The sequence below is a fragment of the Penicillium daleae genome, assembly GCF_028827525.1.
Source record: "Penicillium daleae strain IBT 16125 chromosome Unknown utg000007l_segment0_segment0, whole genome shotgun sequence".
Lineage (NCBI taxonomy): Eukaryota > Fungi > Ascomycota > Eurotiomycetes > Eurotiales > Aspergillaceae > Penicillium > Penicillium daleae.
The window spans coordinates 1,986,123-2,000,999 of NW_026623155.1; the positions used below are offsets into that span (position 1 = coordinate 1,986,123).

The 14,877-nt window shown below is 50.5% G+C and overlaps 5 protein-coding genes across 5 annotated transcripts; 3 read left to right on the forward strand and 2 right to left on the reverse strand.

Moving 5' to 3' along the window:
* Nucleotides 1-40: 40 nt before the first annotated feature.
* N7458_007885 (elongation of very long chain fatty acids protein) lies at nucleotides 41-1,286 on the forward strand (the record flags this gene model as incomplete). The annotated part of the gene is made up of 2 exons (XM_056911267.1): nucleotides 41-832; nucleotides 903-1,286. The coding sequence occupies 2 exons, from the start codon at nucleotides 41-43 to the stop codon at nucleotides 1,284-1,286; spliced, it is 1,176 nt and encodes a 391-aa protein (XP_056764093.1).
* Nucleotides 1,287-1,667: 381 nt separating this feature from the next.
* On the forward strand, nucleotides 1,668-2,528 carry N7458_007886 (HNH endonuclease; the record flags this gene model as incomplete). Its single annotated transcript, XM_056911268.1, has 2 exons — nucleotides 1,668-1,859; nucleotides 1,950-2,528. 2 exons carry the CDS (start codon nucleotides 1,668-1,670, stop codon nucleotides 2,526-2,528), a joined length of 771 nt encoding a protein of 256 aa, XP_056764094.1.
* Nucleotides 2,529-2,846: 318 nt separating this feature from the next.
* On the reverse strand, nucleotides 2,847-5,943 carry N7458_007887 (translation initiation factor 2; the record flags this gene model as incomplete). Its single annotated transcript, XM_056911269.1, has 3 exons — nucleotides 2,847-2,998; nucleotides 3,054-5,856; nucleotides 5,920-5,943. The coding sequence occupies 3 exons, from the start codon at nucleotides 5,941-5,943 to the stop codon at nucleotides 2,847-2,849; spliced, it is 2,979 nt and encodes a 992-aa protein (XP_056764095.1).
* Nucleotides 5,944-6,264: 321 nt separating this feature from the next.
* Nucleotides 6,265-7,507, forward strand: N7458_007888 (uncharacterized protein; the record flags this gene model as incomplete). The annotated part of the gene is made up of 5 exons (XM_056911270.1): nucleotides 6,265-6,370; nucleotides 6,502-6,513; nucleotides 6,578-6,714; nucleotides 6,778-7,406; nucleotides 7,477-7,507. 5 exons carry the CDS (start codon nucleotides 6,265-6,267, stop codon nucleotides 7,505-7,507), a joined length of 915 nt encoding a protein of 304 aa, XP_056764096.1.
* Nucleotides 7,508-7,987: 480 nt separating this feature from the next.
* On the reverse strand, nucleotides 7,988-13,378 carry N7458_007889 (uncharacterized protein; the record flags this gene model as incomplete). Its single annotated transcript, XM_056911271.1, has 25 exons — nucleotides 7,988-8,519; nucleotides 8,603-8,726; nucleotides 8,780-8,799; nucleotides 8,850-8,949; nucleotides 9,171-9,214; nucleotides 9,268-9,598; nucleotides 9,662-9,773; nucleotides 9,839-9,854; nucleotides 9,914-10,363; nucleotides 10,423-10,482; nucleotides 10,533-10,564; nucleotides 10,616-10,621; nucleotides 10,724-10,801; nucleotides 11,135-11,333; nucleotides 11,393-11,428; nucleotides 11,477-11,541; nucleotides 11,601-11,698; nucleotides 11,751-11,772; nucleotides 11,842-12,109; nucleotides 12,164-12,277; nucleotides 12,331-12,402; nucleotides 12,456-12,508; nucleotides 12,564-12,626; nucleotides 12,689-12,786; nucleotides 12,844-13,378. 25 exons carry the CDS (start codon nucleotides 13,376-13,378, stop codon nucleotides 7,988-7,990), a joined length of 3,528 nt encoding a protein of 1,175 aa, XP_056764097.1.
* Nucleotides 13,379-14,877: the final 1,499 nt, after the last annotated feature.

The window sequence follows — 14,877 nt, forward strand, 5'->3', positions numbered from 1 at the left end:
CAATGAAGATCATTTTCTGAACCGAAAAATCTCTGTCAGTATGGATATCCTTTCAGCTCACAGTCCGATCAAGTTCGGTTTTCCATCGCTGAAGCTTTTCAGTCTTCCTCCAAGCCAGCCTTACAAGCCAGTACCGCGGCCGCCACCTGCCACGCCTTCGCATGTGCTTGCAAACTCGCTTTTCCAGCGGATAACGATTGACCCTGACCTATTCTATATTTCTCTTGACATCAAATTTGTCCTCACCTTTACCGCGATATATGTTACCACAGTGCTTTACCTGAATCAATTTAACGCAAGCCGCCAGTATCGGCCATGGCGTTTCACCAAAACTTCTACCTTCAAGGCACTGGTTGTGGCGCACAACGCTTTCCTCGCACTGTTTTCGGCATGGACTTTTTGCTCGCTCTTCACGATCCTATTGCCCCTTTGGGACTTGGCTGTCGCAGGGGCAGGCCCTAATTATTACGCTCATGTGGCGGAACTACTCTGTGAAACCGACTCCAGTGAATATCGAGGTATGATTTCCCTCATTAAGATGATTATAAATGTGAGGACACTGAATCGTCTGATAATGGTTATTCTTCTAGTCCTGCCGATCTCCAAAAGTCTTTGGGAAGCTGGAGGCAGTTATGTCGGCTGGCTCTTCTATATGAGCAAATTCTACGAAGTCGTAGATACCCTGGTCATTCTCGCACGCGGGAAAAAGAGCTCTACATTACAAACATACCACCATGCCGGAGTGATCATATGTGGATGGGCAACGGTACTATATGAATCCCCATTGGGTGCTATTGGTGTGGTTTTGAACTCGGCTATTCATACATTGATGGTAACTTGATCTCCCATTTGCATTGCCTCGATATACCATACTAACAAATCATGCCCATTCTTCCTTCTAGTACACGTATTTTACGATTCAAACACTCGGCATCTCTGTGCCCGTCGGTTTCAAACGTACTCTGACCAAGCTTCAGCTTGCACAATTCTTCGTCGGCTGGATCTGGGGCTATACATATTTGTTCATGAGCTACAAGGTCCCAGTGGACGTGACTGCAAAACGTATCAATAATGGGTCAACGTCAGCTTTGGACCCTGGCAAACCCCATGATAGCACCCCCATGCCAGACATCAAGACGGGCGTGTCGACGAGTGAGAGTGCAGTATCATGCTTGAGCGATAGTGGTGAAGCATTTACCATTATCGTGACAAGCATCTATATTATCCCTTTGATCTACCTCTTCGCACAATTTTACATCAAAGCATATTTGAAACAGGGTAAATGATGGCTGAGAAGCAGAGGACAAGCTGACTATTATACAAGAATACATTGCAATTTAAATCGAATCTCCTGGCAAGAAATTTGAGGTATGCTTTGTGGTCTCATTAGCGTGGAGTGTCATTGGATCCGAATAATTATCATCACGAATGCCTAAATCCTCTATAGGAGTACCGGTAGTAGTAGATCCCCCCGAAATGGGCGAGTAGTTTATATTTTAGTGCCCTACAGGACCTTGAAGCTAGCCGAAGCTGGCAGACACGGCCCGAAAAGCGATGATGTCAAGCTTCCCGCCAGGCAACCTTCCATCTTCGCTCCGCAGTTTCAAGCAGGCCAAAGAGCTGCTTGATGAGCTTCGGGCCGAAGAACATGAGTACTGTACCATCCAATGACCTCCGATGACAACTACAGCGTCTTCCGAGAATGTCTCTCGAGCGCGATTGTTGCGCGGTCCGAGAAACCGAAACTGAGCAAGCGGCGACCAAAGGCCAAGCGCAATGCTGGTAAAGAAGTGATCTCTGAATCTGACGCTGGGTTACCTGAACGGGTTGATCCCGAGGAATTAGCTGAATTTGTCGATGTATGCAGCATTCCATTTGATCTCCGCATGCATTGTCCCTCGACACGTATCCAGACGAAGCTTCAAAGCTGACACGCGAGCTCACCACAGTTCATCGCGACGGAAACCTTCACCTCCTTCCCCGAGCCCCTTCGAACCCTCTCTTACGCGTCAATCCAGCACGGTCAGCACCTAGCATCGCTCTATGTCCCCGCAGACGCAGATACACCCCTTGACCGCAATACTCTCGACTCGCTATGCTCCACTGTCCCCGGAACAGTCCCAGACACTCTCTCCGCCTACGGTCTAGTCCCAGACGTGAACGACCTACCTGAATTCCTGTCCCCAGTACTTAGCGAGTATACAACCAGCGTGACCAGTGCACCGCCGGTTTGGAGTACCACACGTACGGAGGCATGTGAGATCTGCGAGCGGAATTGGATCCCACTATCGTATCATCATCTTATTCCTCGAGGCGTGCATGCGAAAGTGTTGAAGAGGGGGTGGCATGATGAGTGGACACTGAATAGTGTTGCTTGGCTGTGTCGCGCTTGTCATAGTTTTGTGCATCGTATGGCGAGTAATGAGGAGCTGGCGCGGGAATATTATACAGTTGATCGGATTATGGGGAGGGAGGATGTACAGGATTGGGCGAAGTGGGTTGGTAGAGTAAGGTGGAAGGCGAAGTAGGGCCTATAAAGAAGGGGGGAAGTTTTACGTATTTGGACATTTGCTGCACCGAAACTTGCTGCACAAGTTTATGATGTCGAACTACTGTACATGTATTATAATAGCATCTATCTCCATGTCCAAGCGTGAATGTCTCCAGAAATTGTGGAGTGAATATGGAACAACGCCCGAACCCAAGATGCAAGACATGTCGATGTAGAGAAGGGGGCATATGATACAAGATGAAGTAGAAAAGACAGGAGAGAAGGGTGTAGGCTGACAAAAATCTAGAAGTACAGCGACTAGTAGCCGCATGAAGCTCGAGCTGCAGGGCTCAGCTCACAGGTGGCGCTTCTCGAAGATCTCCTCGTAACACTGGATATGATCGCCGACGGCGAAGTCGGTCCAGCCTTCGAAGGCGATACCACACTCGGTGTCCTTGCGCATTTCGGTAACGTCCTTCTTGACGTTCTTCAGGGAGGTCATGGTGCCTGGGAAATGATGTCAGTATGTTTCTAGATAATTCCCATGAATGTGTCTTCGTACCATCGTAAACGGTCTCGTTGCCGCGGATCACCCGGACCTTCTTCGTTTTGTTGATCAAACCGTTACGCACCCGACAGCCAGCGATCGACGTCTTGTCGCGACCCTTGACGGTGATCTCGAAGACTTGACCGACTTCGGCTTCACCTGTCACACGCTGAGTCACAGTAGGTGCAAGATGCTCGCTCAGAACGTCTTTCACGTCATCAATGAGCTTGTAAATGATATTGTGATCCATGATCTTCACAGACTCTAGTTCGGCTTGGCGAGCCATGTTGGGTTCAATAGGCATGTTGAATGAGATAATTCTTCCTTTAGCGCTGGCCGCGTGTTCAATATCGAACTCGGTCACAGGGCCAACACCAGAGCGCAAGATGTTCGCGTAAACTTCGTTGTTGCCAACGGCGGCAATTGAGTTGAGAACGGCCTCAGCGGAGCCATCCACATCGGCCTTGATGATGAAGTTGACAGCCTTGGGACCGGACGCCTCGGCAGGGGTGCTGGCGCTTTCCTCCGAGTCTCGATCCTCCTGTCTGCGCTTCTCAAGGAGCTCTCGTCGCGCCTCGTTGATGGCAACCATATCCTCGCCCAGCTTTTGGGTATCTACCCGGTCCTGGCGATATGCCACAACATCCTTGGCCTTCTGCTCGGTTGGAGCCTGCAAAATTTCCGATCCAGCAACGGGCTGATCTCTCCAACCGTCAATCTCAACCGGCATGCCGGGGGTGGCTTCATCGATGGACAGACCAGCTTCGTTACGAAGCGTACGCACGCGGGCCCAGGTTTGACCAGCAACAATAACATCGCCGGGGCGGAGGGTGCCACGACGGATGAGAGCAGAAGCCACTCGACCATAGCTCTTGGTAGTCGCCTCAATAACCCAGCCCTCAGCGTTGCAAGTCGTATCAGCACGGTGGTCCTGCATCTCCGAGAGGACTCCAATAGCCTCCTCGAGCTCGATCATGCCCTCGCCCGTCTTGCCGCTCACGCCAATGGCCTGGACATCACCACCGTAATCTTCCACATGAACGCCGTGGACGGAGAGATCTTGCTTCACCCGTTCGGGATTGCGGCCTTCCTTGTCGATCTTACTGATCGCAACGATGATAGGCACGTTGGCTTGCGTAGCGTGCTTGATAGCCTCGATGGTCTGTGGTTTGACACTGTCGTCCGCAGCAACGACCAGAACGACGATATCAGTCACATCGGCACCACGCTTGCGCATCTCCAAGAATGCTGAGTGACCGGGGGTGTCTAGGAAGGTGATCGTCTTGCCAGAGGGCATGGCCACAGAGAAGGCGCCGATATGCTGAGTGATACCGCCGTGCTCAGTGGCTGCCACTGATGACTTGCGCAGCCAGTCCAGAATAGTGGTTTTACCGTGGTCAACGTGACCCATGATTGTCACGACTGGTGGCCGAGGGGGCAGGTCAGATGTATCCTCTGACACTGGGGCGGCCTCGAGATCCTCAGCACCAGTATCGAAGATAGCTTCATAGTTGAACTCTGCAGCCACCAGACCGGCGGTCTCGGCGTCCAGGACGTGGTTATAGGTCACGTCCTCGAAGCCCATTTCTTCCATGCGGGCCACAAACTCAGCCTGTCGTACGCCGATGACATCTGCCAGATTGCTGACGCTGATGAACTCGGGAAGGTGCAGAGGAATAGCCGTGACTTCCTCCTTCGCCTTCTTCTGGCGCTTGCGATCCTCCCGACGACGTTGACGGTCCTCGGGATCGAAATCACCTTCCTCTGACGTTCCGCGGTCTTTACGCCAGTCGCGTTTTTTGGGCTTTTTCTGTATCTCAACAGGCGCCTGTTGAGTTTCAATGGCTTCCAACTGATCCAAGGCGGACATATCCCAGGACCATTGATCCTTCTTGTCGAGTCCTTTCTCCTTCTCCGTTTTATCTTCTCCCTTCCGGTCCTTCCTTGTCTCGTCTCGCCAACGGGCCTCGCGACCCTCACTTTGTGATATCCGGGTTGGTGCTTCTTGCTGACCAGTCTTTCGTAATCCCCTGAAAGAGGAAGGATGGTCCTCGCCGGCCTCGGCCAGGATTGACTGGCCGAGATTCTGGAGCTTGCTAGTTCGACCCGGGTCCCTTCTCAACGTACGTGTCTCTGATGGTTGCATGTCCGGCCTCGGAGTGCCACACGAGGTGCATTCATCCCGTCTCGCAAACACATGTTGTCCGCAGCCGGGGCAATCCCAGTTCCGTTTCGTCCGTTGTTGTCCATCTCTGGGAGGCATAGGAGGATCCCGTCGAGCTGTCTGGCAGAACGGACAGATAGTGTGCCTCGCAAAGACAAGATTGTTGCAGCTGTGACACGTCCATTCACGATTGCCCCGATACTGCCCGGTTCCTGTCCGGGCCGGCTGCCTCAAATGTCGGGCGACTCTGTTGTGCAACTGCTGGTGGTCGACGGGCCGGTTGGAAGAGTGGACGAAGGGTTGCTTGTTCTGGCTCTTGACGTAGAACTGCGTACCGGGTATTCTTTTCTCGGGATCTGGACCATTCGGGATTTCTGGAGGAGCAGATTGTCGTTTGCTCTTGGCCATGATGGCATCGCGCAACGTCTGCTCTGCCGGGCTCAGGCCGGTTGGCTTCGAGGCCTGTCTGGCGCCCCATCGGTTTCCAAACTTGGGTGCTGGTGATGGTGAACTTGGGGCTGCACCATCGCCATTCCCATCTCCAGTGCCATTCTCAGAACTTAACCGGACTGTGGAGGATCGAAATGTCCGTGAACGGGGTACAGTCGGAGAGGATAGGGTGGTGGATGACGATAAATCAATGCGGCGCGAGAGCTAGACGGCGATCAGATATCATTGTCAAGGGGGGGAATTGAATTGCGGGGGGAGAATCCATACCCTCCAGACTACTCGGCGGTGCATAGCTGTAAACGCGACAAGCTTTCCTCATCGGATTCCAACGAAATCCCAGCGAGTCTCAGTCGTAAACCAACGAATCTCCAACCAAACGCGACTCCACTTTTTTGGGCCTGCGCTTTTTCTGCCGCGCTTACGTAAGTTTCCCGACGGCAAAGGCAAAGGCCCCCGTTTTCCCGCTGACAGTCGGCGCTGCACACGAATCAGCATGCAGATGGCGCCATCTCGATAAGATCCCTGGTTCCTGGTATAAACGACAAATCTGGAGACATCTGGAGAACTTGTCTCTTCTTTCTATCCGACATATCACCCGATTGACCCGTCATCATGGAGTCTGAAGCTTTCGACGATCTGGAGAAGAGCACCGATGCCCTCCGCACCATCAAGGACTTGGCCGCGGGCGCCGCTGGTGGAATGGCTCAGGTTTTGCTGGGTAAGTTGCTGCGCTTCGGGGAAGACGAGCGTTTCTGATGAGGCGCAAGTCGCATTGATTGCTCGTCCGGCCTTGATGCTAGGACTGAAGATTCATCTCATGTATTCAATTACTGACTCTCACAATTATAGGACAACCTTTTGGTTTGTGGCCCTAACACACAAATGACTCCCCCGCAGTGAAGCGTGTCTAACCCCGGTATCGCAGATATCGTAAAGGTCCGTCTGCAGACCACCTCTCAATATAAGAGTGCTCTGGACTGTGCGACCCAGATCTTCAGGAAAGAGGGTCCCGCTGCTTTCTATAAGGGTACTCTGACTCCCCTTATTGGAATTGGCGCCTGCGTAAGTGACCCCGTCTGCCGGATGCCGGGTTTCGCCGTCTCGCCCATCTAACTCCTTCCACAGGTCAGTGTGCAGTTTGGTGCTTTCCACCAGGCCCGTCGCAAGTTTGAGGAGTTGAATAAGAAGAAGTATGCCCACAGCTCGCTCTCGTACGGCCAGTACTGGTTGGCCGGTTCGTTCGCCGGTGTGACCAACTCCGTGCTTTCGGGTCCCATTGAGCACGTCCGTATCCGTCTTCAGGCCCAACCTCACGGTGCCGGCCGCCTGTACTCGGGTCCCATTGACTGCGTGCAGAAGCTGGCCGCTCAGGGAGGTGCCCTGCGCGGTCTGTACCGTGGCCAGGCCATCACTATTCTGCGTGAGGCCATGGCTTACGGTACTTGGTTCATGGCTTTCGAGTACATGATGAACATGGATGCCAAGCGCAACAATGTGAAACGTGAAGAGATCTCCGCCGTCAAGGTTGCCACCTACGGTGGTCTGGCTGGTGAGGCTCTGTGGTTGTCTAGCTACCCATTCGACGTGGTCAAGAGTAAGATGCAGACCGACGGGTTCGGTGCCAACCAGCAGTTCGCCAGCATGCGCGACTGCTTCAAGAAGACGTATGCCATCGAGGGCTTAGGTGGTTTCTGGAAGGGTATTGGCCCGACCCTGCTGAGAGCTATGCCCGTCTCGGCGGGTACTTTCGTTGTGTAAGTGTCATTTGTCTTCTATCAACGCCATAGCTCGCCTTCTGGTCAATTGAGTACTAACTATCTACAGTGTCGAACTTGCCATGAAGGCTCTGGGTTAAGTCGTCGATAGCATTAGAACATAACATGCCTCCTTATTTGCGACTCGAAGCTATTGATACCATCAACACCTACCTACTATGAGAAATTGGCCGAGCGCCATACAAAAGTTCAACATTCACCTGGGTTCTAGAGATTACATTTATCTGTAACAATTGGCATCTGGTATGAGGATCTGGGGATAGACTGTTTCGTGAACCAATTCACAATTTTCTTGGATTCAATTCTTTCTAGAGTTTGTAATATAGTCACCTCTATGCCCAATACGCATCCTGATGCTCGAAAGACCCTTGGATGGTTGCCGGCGGAGATGCAAAAGAGACAACAAGAAAGTGTGAGAAGACGTTCGTATGCCTCTAGCTCCATATCTGCCTTGGCTTTCCCTATATCGAGAGCTTTCCATGTATTAAGCTATTTGAATTGAGAACTAGGATTTGACATATTCATGCCCCGACTTAGGGTATTCATTCGTTGCCACTTAATCACATGGCCAATGAGAAATCCCCAAAGAAATCCTGCATCGCGGTGGGGAAATAGAAAAGATTCAATCCCGGAAAATCCCACTCTGAAACAAATTGCTCAGGCATGAACCATTGCAGATCTGCCTGCGCGTCGAACAGCTCCCAAAATGGCGACGTGCCGCTAGAGCCGCCCGTGCCAGGCTGCTGGGACTCACGCAATGCTCGCCCATATTTCTCGATGCTGACTTTGAGAATTTGGAGATAGATATTGCCCGCACCAGACTGGTTGTTGTTTGAACCCGCTTTGCTGAGTTCGTCGACCAGTCTTCCGCCGTGTTCTAGAAGCTCGTGGTGTTCCTCTTCCCGTTCGGGAAGAAGACGCGAGAGCTTCAGAAGAAGAAGGAAGGAGAAGGCGCATTTCGCCCATACAAAATCCATTGCATATTTGAGCTTAGCCAGATAGAAGTCTGGCTCGACGATAATGAGGCGGAGATGTCTTCGGGCGGCCGCTTTGGCTGCGAGGAGAATATGTCGCTCAGTGGCGGTCATGGCACTGGAATTGTTTGCTGGGTCAGCTTTGGTCTCGATACAATTTGGCTCAATCGGCGACTGGAATTTGACAAAAGAACCACATACGCGACATTTTCTACGCCCATGGCCCGGAGTGCCTTGCAGTTGAGCATCATCTCGGCCCAGCATTTTTGCACGCGGAGGGCAACGAGAAGGTACGGTTTCTCTTGCTGAGCGGGGATACAACCCTCTATAAAGCTATCAGTCAACTTCCACTGCTAGTACCGAATAAAGAGCACTTACCGACAATACGCAGCCAGTCACTTCTTGATGTCAGTATTGTAGACGACAGAGATCCACGAGGATTACTTACTCGAACCACAGATCAAGATCGATCTTCATCTCATGGACAAAATCCGATATTTCTTGTCTATCAAGGGTTGTCTCCGGACCTAGTGTGTCATTGATGGTTGCTACGAAGTGGTTTGGTCAGCTTGAACGGGATGTGTAAAAGTGAGGCCAATCCTCACCCCTGAGAATGTTGAGCTGAAAACAATATCGTCAGCACCTTCGAAGAGGACTTTCTGGTAAGAAATGATGTTTGGATTTCATACCTCAACTTGAGAGAATAATCGAAGGTCCAAAATAGTGGACGAGGGATTGCTCAATAGTATTCGGCATCTCCGGGAATTACCAACTAGCCGAATCCCTGGTGGCTTGCCTGCATCGACGCGGAATCTAGAATATCCACCATTAGCAAGTGTACCATTGAGTAGTTTAAGAAAACTAACATATGCTCCAACACTAACAACCCAAACCAAGTCCTTGACTTGCGCATGAGCACGCGCTCTTTTTCAAAGTCATGATCCGGGACACCATAATTATTCTCGTCATTTTTCATTGCGAGTCGTTCGGTGAGTTCCTCGAAGGCTTCATGAAGACCAAGGTCAAGGGCCATTCGAGTGGCAAACGATAAAATGAGTAGGCGGTCCCCGGAGTAGCAGGCAACTATCAGCATTGCCTGGACTGACTCGAGAGAATTGAGGCCTTTGTTCTGAATGATGACATTAATCCATTTTTTCAGTTCGGCATGCAATATGTCAGACATTGGCCCGCCAGATTCTATTCGAATGGATGGTTAACGGAAGAAGGCTTTGGCGAAGCTTCTAGTAGAGATCGGCTCACTGGTTTCGACCATGCAACCAATGGTGCAGATAGCATTAAGTAGAATGCTGCTTCGGGCACGCACGGAGTCAAAAGTATCATGCTCGGGATCAAAAATGGGTATGTATCGATCCTGTTTGGGTTAAGCAGTCAATTACCATTGCCCAATAGAGCTTTGTGCAATTTCATTGTACTCACGCAGCCTTCGAAAAAACTAGAGCAACCCCAATGTTAAATTAAAAAGCGACACATTCAATTTTCGTGTTTACTCACGTATTGAAACAAGAGATGGCACAATCGAGTGTGATGAGCCCTTTATCAACAAAGTCCACCACAGCGTCGTCACGAATCTCAAAGCAGGATCGCTTCCTCTTCAAGGCCCTGTTCCCTGTTTGTGGTGATTCACATAGTGGGTGCACTGGTATCTGGTTTGGAGAGATATCGGGCACAGATCTTGGATAGGAATGATTGGTTCCAATTGTATACCCAGGGTGGCTCTTGGCAATCAAAGCGCCACTGTGTTCCTGAGAATGCGCGGCCTGAGAACAAGATGAGGGGCATACGCTATCCTGACGGATGTGTAGTTGCCGCTCTCGTGTTTGTAGGGGTGACATATGTTGAGGATGTGTTGATGGCGAGGCACATGTTCGCTGCAGAAGCTCCCGCATGTCATCCAGCTGTCTTCTGAGATATAGCATCTCCGACTCGACGCTTTCAAGTCTCCTAGGGATAGGTCAGTGGATATTTTCCGCCGGGTGTTCACACAAATGATTCTATCGTACTCTGACACGGGATCTTTGGGGATCTCGAAGAAGACACATTGCTTGTCAAGCTTTTGGCATCTTGCAGGGACTGTCAGCACATGGATCACACGATTTGCCGAGATGCTAACCTCCCACAGGGCCGCTCCCCATCACATCTAACCTATAATGAGTCAATAACAAATACCAGGAAGATCATAACTTGCATACTTACTTTGGACTGTCGGCAAGCACAGCATGCCTTCTATAGAAAGACCGCCTGTCAGTGCATCTAAACCCCCCGGTTCCAACTAGCGCGATGCTCAGGGGCTGCAGCACGTACAGGAATGCGCTTTTTCCCGATCGGTGCGGGGACAACATGCAGCGAGTCTTCGTCTTGCATTTTCAGATCTAGGATGTACTAAGCGCGCATCAAAAGCGTTCACCGATCTCTCCGAATGTGATGAACCTGGGGAAGGTGAAAACGCGGGGTTCGGCTAGTGCCCCGATGTCGGCAAATGGAGGTCGCCCGGGATTAAAAGCATAAGCCGACGGTGGCTTTGTGGGGCAAACTACTGTACAGTAGACTCTAACTGCGCCCCCACGGAAATTTAAAGTAATTTTGGGCGTCAACGTGGTTGACACAGATGCCAGAAATTCAAATTGAGGTTCAAGTCATAGAAAAACAGTAAAACTTTACATGCACCGCCCAACTGCCCTCTGCGCCGTCACCTCCAGCCTAGTATACGTATACAAAGTCTTCATTCTGCCAGTCCGTCAGGTCCTTGAACGCATTATCGTTGGCTACGATCTGCACCGGTACACCCTCCTTGTCGGTTTGAGCGGTTCCAATTTCATTCATTGAGTGATCGACCACCTTGGCTTCCTTGCCAGCGGCAACACGCTGCCGTTCGTGCTTCTTGTTGAGGATGGTCAGGTATCCCATATTCAGTCTAGAGAGAGGATTTCAATTAGCATGAGTTGTACCTTGACTTGGTTGGTAGAAACTTACAGGATCAAGCAAAATAGAACGCAGAACAGGGCAAGACTACCGAACGTTAGTATGATTTCTGGAGAGGCATTGCGCTGAACCTACTTGGAGAGGAGTCCACGGTGATAAAGAGGTGCTTCCTCGGTGGTATAGAGAGTGGGACCAATGACCTGATATTTTTCATGAGTATGAAAGAGTCTTCACAGTAGATTCGGCAGGGCAGACATACATTACCGACACACTGGCCTACAATCAGAATACCCGTGGTCACCTTCTTCTTCGTCTCACCGGCTGTGTTGGCAGCAGACCAGGAGTAGATCAGAGGAGCTGAGAAAGGTCAGAGTCATAGAATGATGGTCACCTGTACGCAAAAACTTACTAATACCCGGGTAGACAGAGATCTATTTCAAGAAGCCGATGGTCAGCAAAAAGAAGGCGAAACGCCAATGTCTCAGGCACCAAGCACTTACAATGTAATATCCTGCGAGCAGGGGCCCTTTGTGAGCAGCGTCGTGGGTAATGCGCAAAAGCATCACACAGCCCGCGATAGGAGGGAGACAAAGAAGAGCCAGAACCGGACCCTTCTTCTTCCAGTAGGTAGCCAGCCAAGCGCCGCCCATTGTGGCAATAAGTTGAACTGCACCAAAAGGAACGTTCAGCAGGATAGTATTAAGAGAGTTGAAGCCAAATGACTTGACGATTAGGGGACCGAAGGTAGTGATGCCACCGCTTGGAATGCTGTGATCTGGTTAATAATACTGCGAGTGACTAGCTGTGACTGGTAATACTTACGAGATGGTAAGCATCAAGGCAAACCAAAGCCAAGACTTGAGGTCCAAGCAGGCCTCTTTGACGTGATCCCATTTCCATTCGTGGCTCTCGATACCTTGCTGATTCATGCGCAGTCTGGGTATTTGTGAGTGATTGCACCTATGACAGGATAGATTTAGGGGAGGTACCTCTCAATAGCTACCAGCTTGTCTTCTTCGTTGAGGAATTTGGCTGTCATAGGGGAGTCGGGCATGAACAAGCTATTGACAAAAATGTTAGTTATGCTGCAAGATAATAAGAGGGAACTACTGACAAAACAGCGACGGAAACGCCAATAGTGATAAGCCCGAAGAAGAGGAAAATAATCTGTACTCAGTTGAGTGGTTGCTATTTCACGAAATATCTCCTTATAATAGCCTACCTGATAGGGCTCAAAGACTGAAGAGTTGATGTGACCCAATCCGTAAGTGATCAAACTGCCAACCTATGGACTATATTAGTAGTCCACTTGGATATCCATCACTCAAGATTCCACTGAGAGCTCACCATGTTGACCACACCATTCATTGCATACCACGAGCCCAGTCTGACGGGCTGTTCAAGTCGTCGATACCACATCTGTGTGACTGCGATAAATGCCGGGGCTATGTGCTTCACCGTCAGCCACAGAGAACTTCGTACCCTCGCGAGATCAAACTTACCAATGCCAGCCTCAAAAATGCCCAGGAACAGGCGGCAAACCAACAGTCCAGTAAAGCTATTTGCGGCTGTCATGCAAGACAAGGCAATACCCCAGAGCAGAACCGAGGCCGCCATGAACTTGCCCATAGGTACTTTGACCAGCAGATAGGAGACCAAGGGCTGGAAGATCAGCTGGGCCAGATAGACAACCGAGCCCAACCATGAGTACATCTTGCCATGAAGATGAGCTTTATCAACCAGTCCGAAGACGGAGGCATAAGAAAGAGTTGACTTGTCGAGTTGCTGGAGGAAGTAGATGGACAGGAGGATAGGGAGTAGACGCAGATCAATCCTGCGCAGCACTCGTTTGTTGTTCTCCGGCGTCAGGGTGGTCGAGTATCCTGCATCCTCGATCAACTGCAGCGCCTGATCCTGTTTGGGGCCAACGTCGACATGTCCTGCTGGAGTCGGCTTTCCCGCCTCCATGGCTTCAATGGACTCGACAAACTCTTCCTGCTGGCCCTTTGACTGGGAAATTTCTTCGTGCTGCGACATTTCTCGGTCGAGCAAGGAGATGATTGAAGATAGAATAGAGCAAAGGAGAAGACCTCGCAATAGGAAGGGATCGAGAAGATTGTAGTAGAATCTCGAGTTGAACGAGAGACCCGACTCAACTCTCTCGACGAAGTAGGGGGTGAAAGGCAGCAGTTATATCAGTCTTGGAAAGGATCAACGCTGGGGAAGATCAGGGCTTGTACATAGCACCCCGTGGGGAAGACGTGCTTATTACCTCCCCGGACAACCGCACCACAAGTCCGAAACTTAATGGAGACGGTCTGGAGAAATTTACGAAGCCCGCGTCATCCTTGTTGGCTTTTTCGAGTCACCCATCCACGCGATGATCCGACTTCAACTCGGACTGTATCTCTTTTGCCGTCGCGGAGAACTTCCGTGAACAGGAGCCAATCAATGCCGGGTCACGAGAGGGTCAGTTGTATGATATTGGAAAAGTTATTCATGGTGGCCAGCAGGATGGAAGACGGGCAAGGTGGAACTGCTGAAGAAGGCTTAGCTGTCGGTTTTCGGCTGGCAAAACCGACGCTACCTGAGGGGCGGCTGAAAGTTTTCGGGGATGTTGGCGTTTTAGCTTCGGACGGCCCAAATCTTGTATGGTCCGACGTGTCTGGGGCCCCGTTTTCTCTCGGCACTTGGTATGGGCTCGGTGTGGACTTTGTGGAGAATCGGCCGACCGCTGCGACTGAAAATCGGCCCATCGGGCACTCTCCGAAAAATCAAAATCTGGGCCACGCGGGTCACCTGAGACCGCCTGGAGCCCATTTGGTGGCAGGAATTGTGGAGGGGAGATTGCTAAAACGACACCCCAAATTACTAGTTCGACACCACACACCCTATAATTAGTTTAGCGTCGTAAGTGTATTACTATCATCTAATGCCCGTCTACCCCCTTTCACGATTAGAAGTCTTCTACTACTGTTTACCCAGCTCCTAGTATACGCTGCCGAATCAACTGCTAAATCAACTAGAAGATAGCTAGTAGGGGTGAGGGTAAAATAGGAGAAGATAGATAGATAATACGTAGGTATCCCGACGGAGATAATATACATGATTTGCCTAGATTAGAAGGGAGATCCAGCGATTTCTGGAGTAAAACTCGAATAGCGTTACTTTCCTTATTGGGTTTAGTCTCTTAGTAGTAGAAATAGACGATCCTTGAAGGGCAGATTAGAAGACTTAATACGCGGTATAATAGGAGAGAGGTAGGCAGTAGTAGAAGTCTGGCAATAGTCAAGGGGTATTAGAAGATAGTAATACAATTACGATGCTATAAGGTATACGGGGTCGAATTAGCAATTTGGGGTGTCGTTTTAGCAATTCCCCTAGAGAGAGTCACATCGCCTGTCGGAGATCTGCCCCGATCGCCGACTGTATACTTGCCCCACGCTGACGAAGTTCTCCAACAATTGACGCGGGGCATGAGGAGACATGCCATGGTGCAGAATGTTACAAATAACATGGACTGCCGGGGACATTGC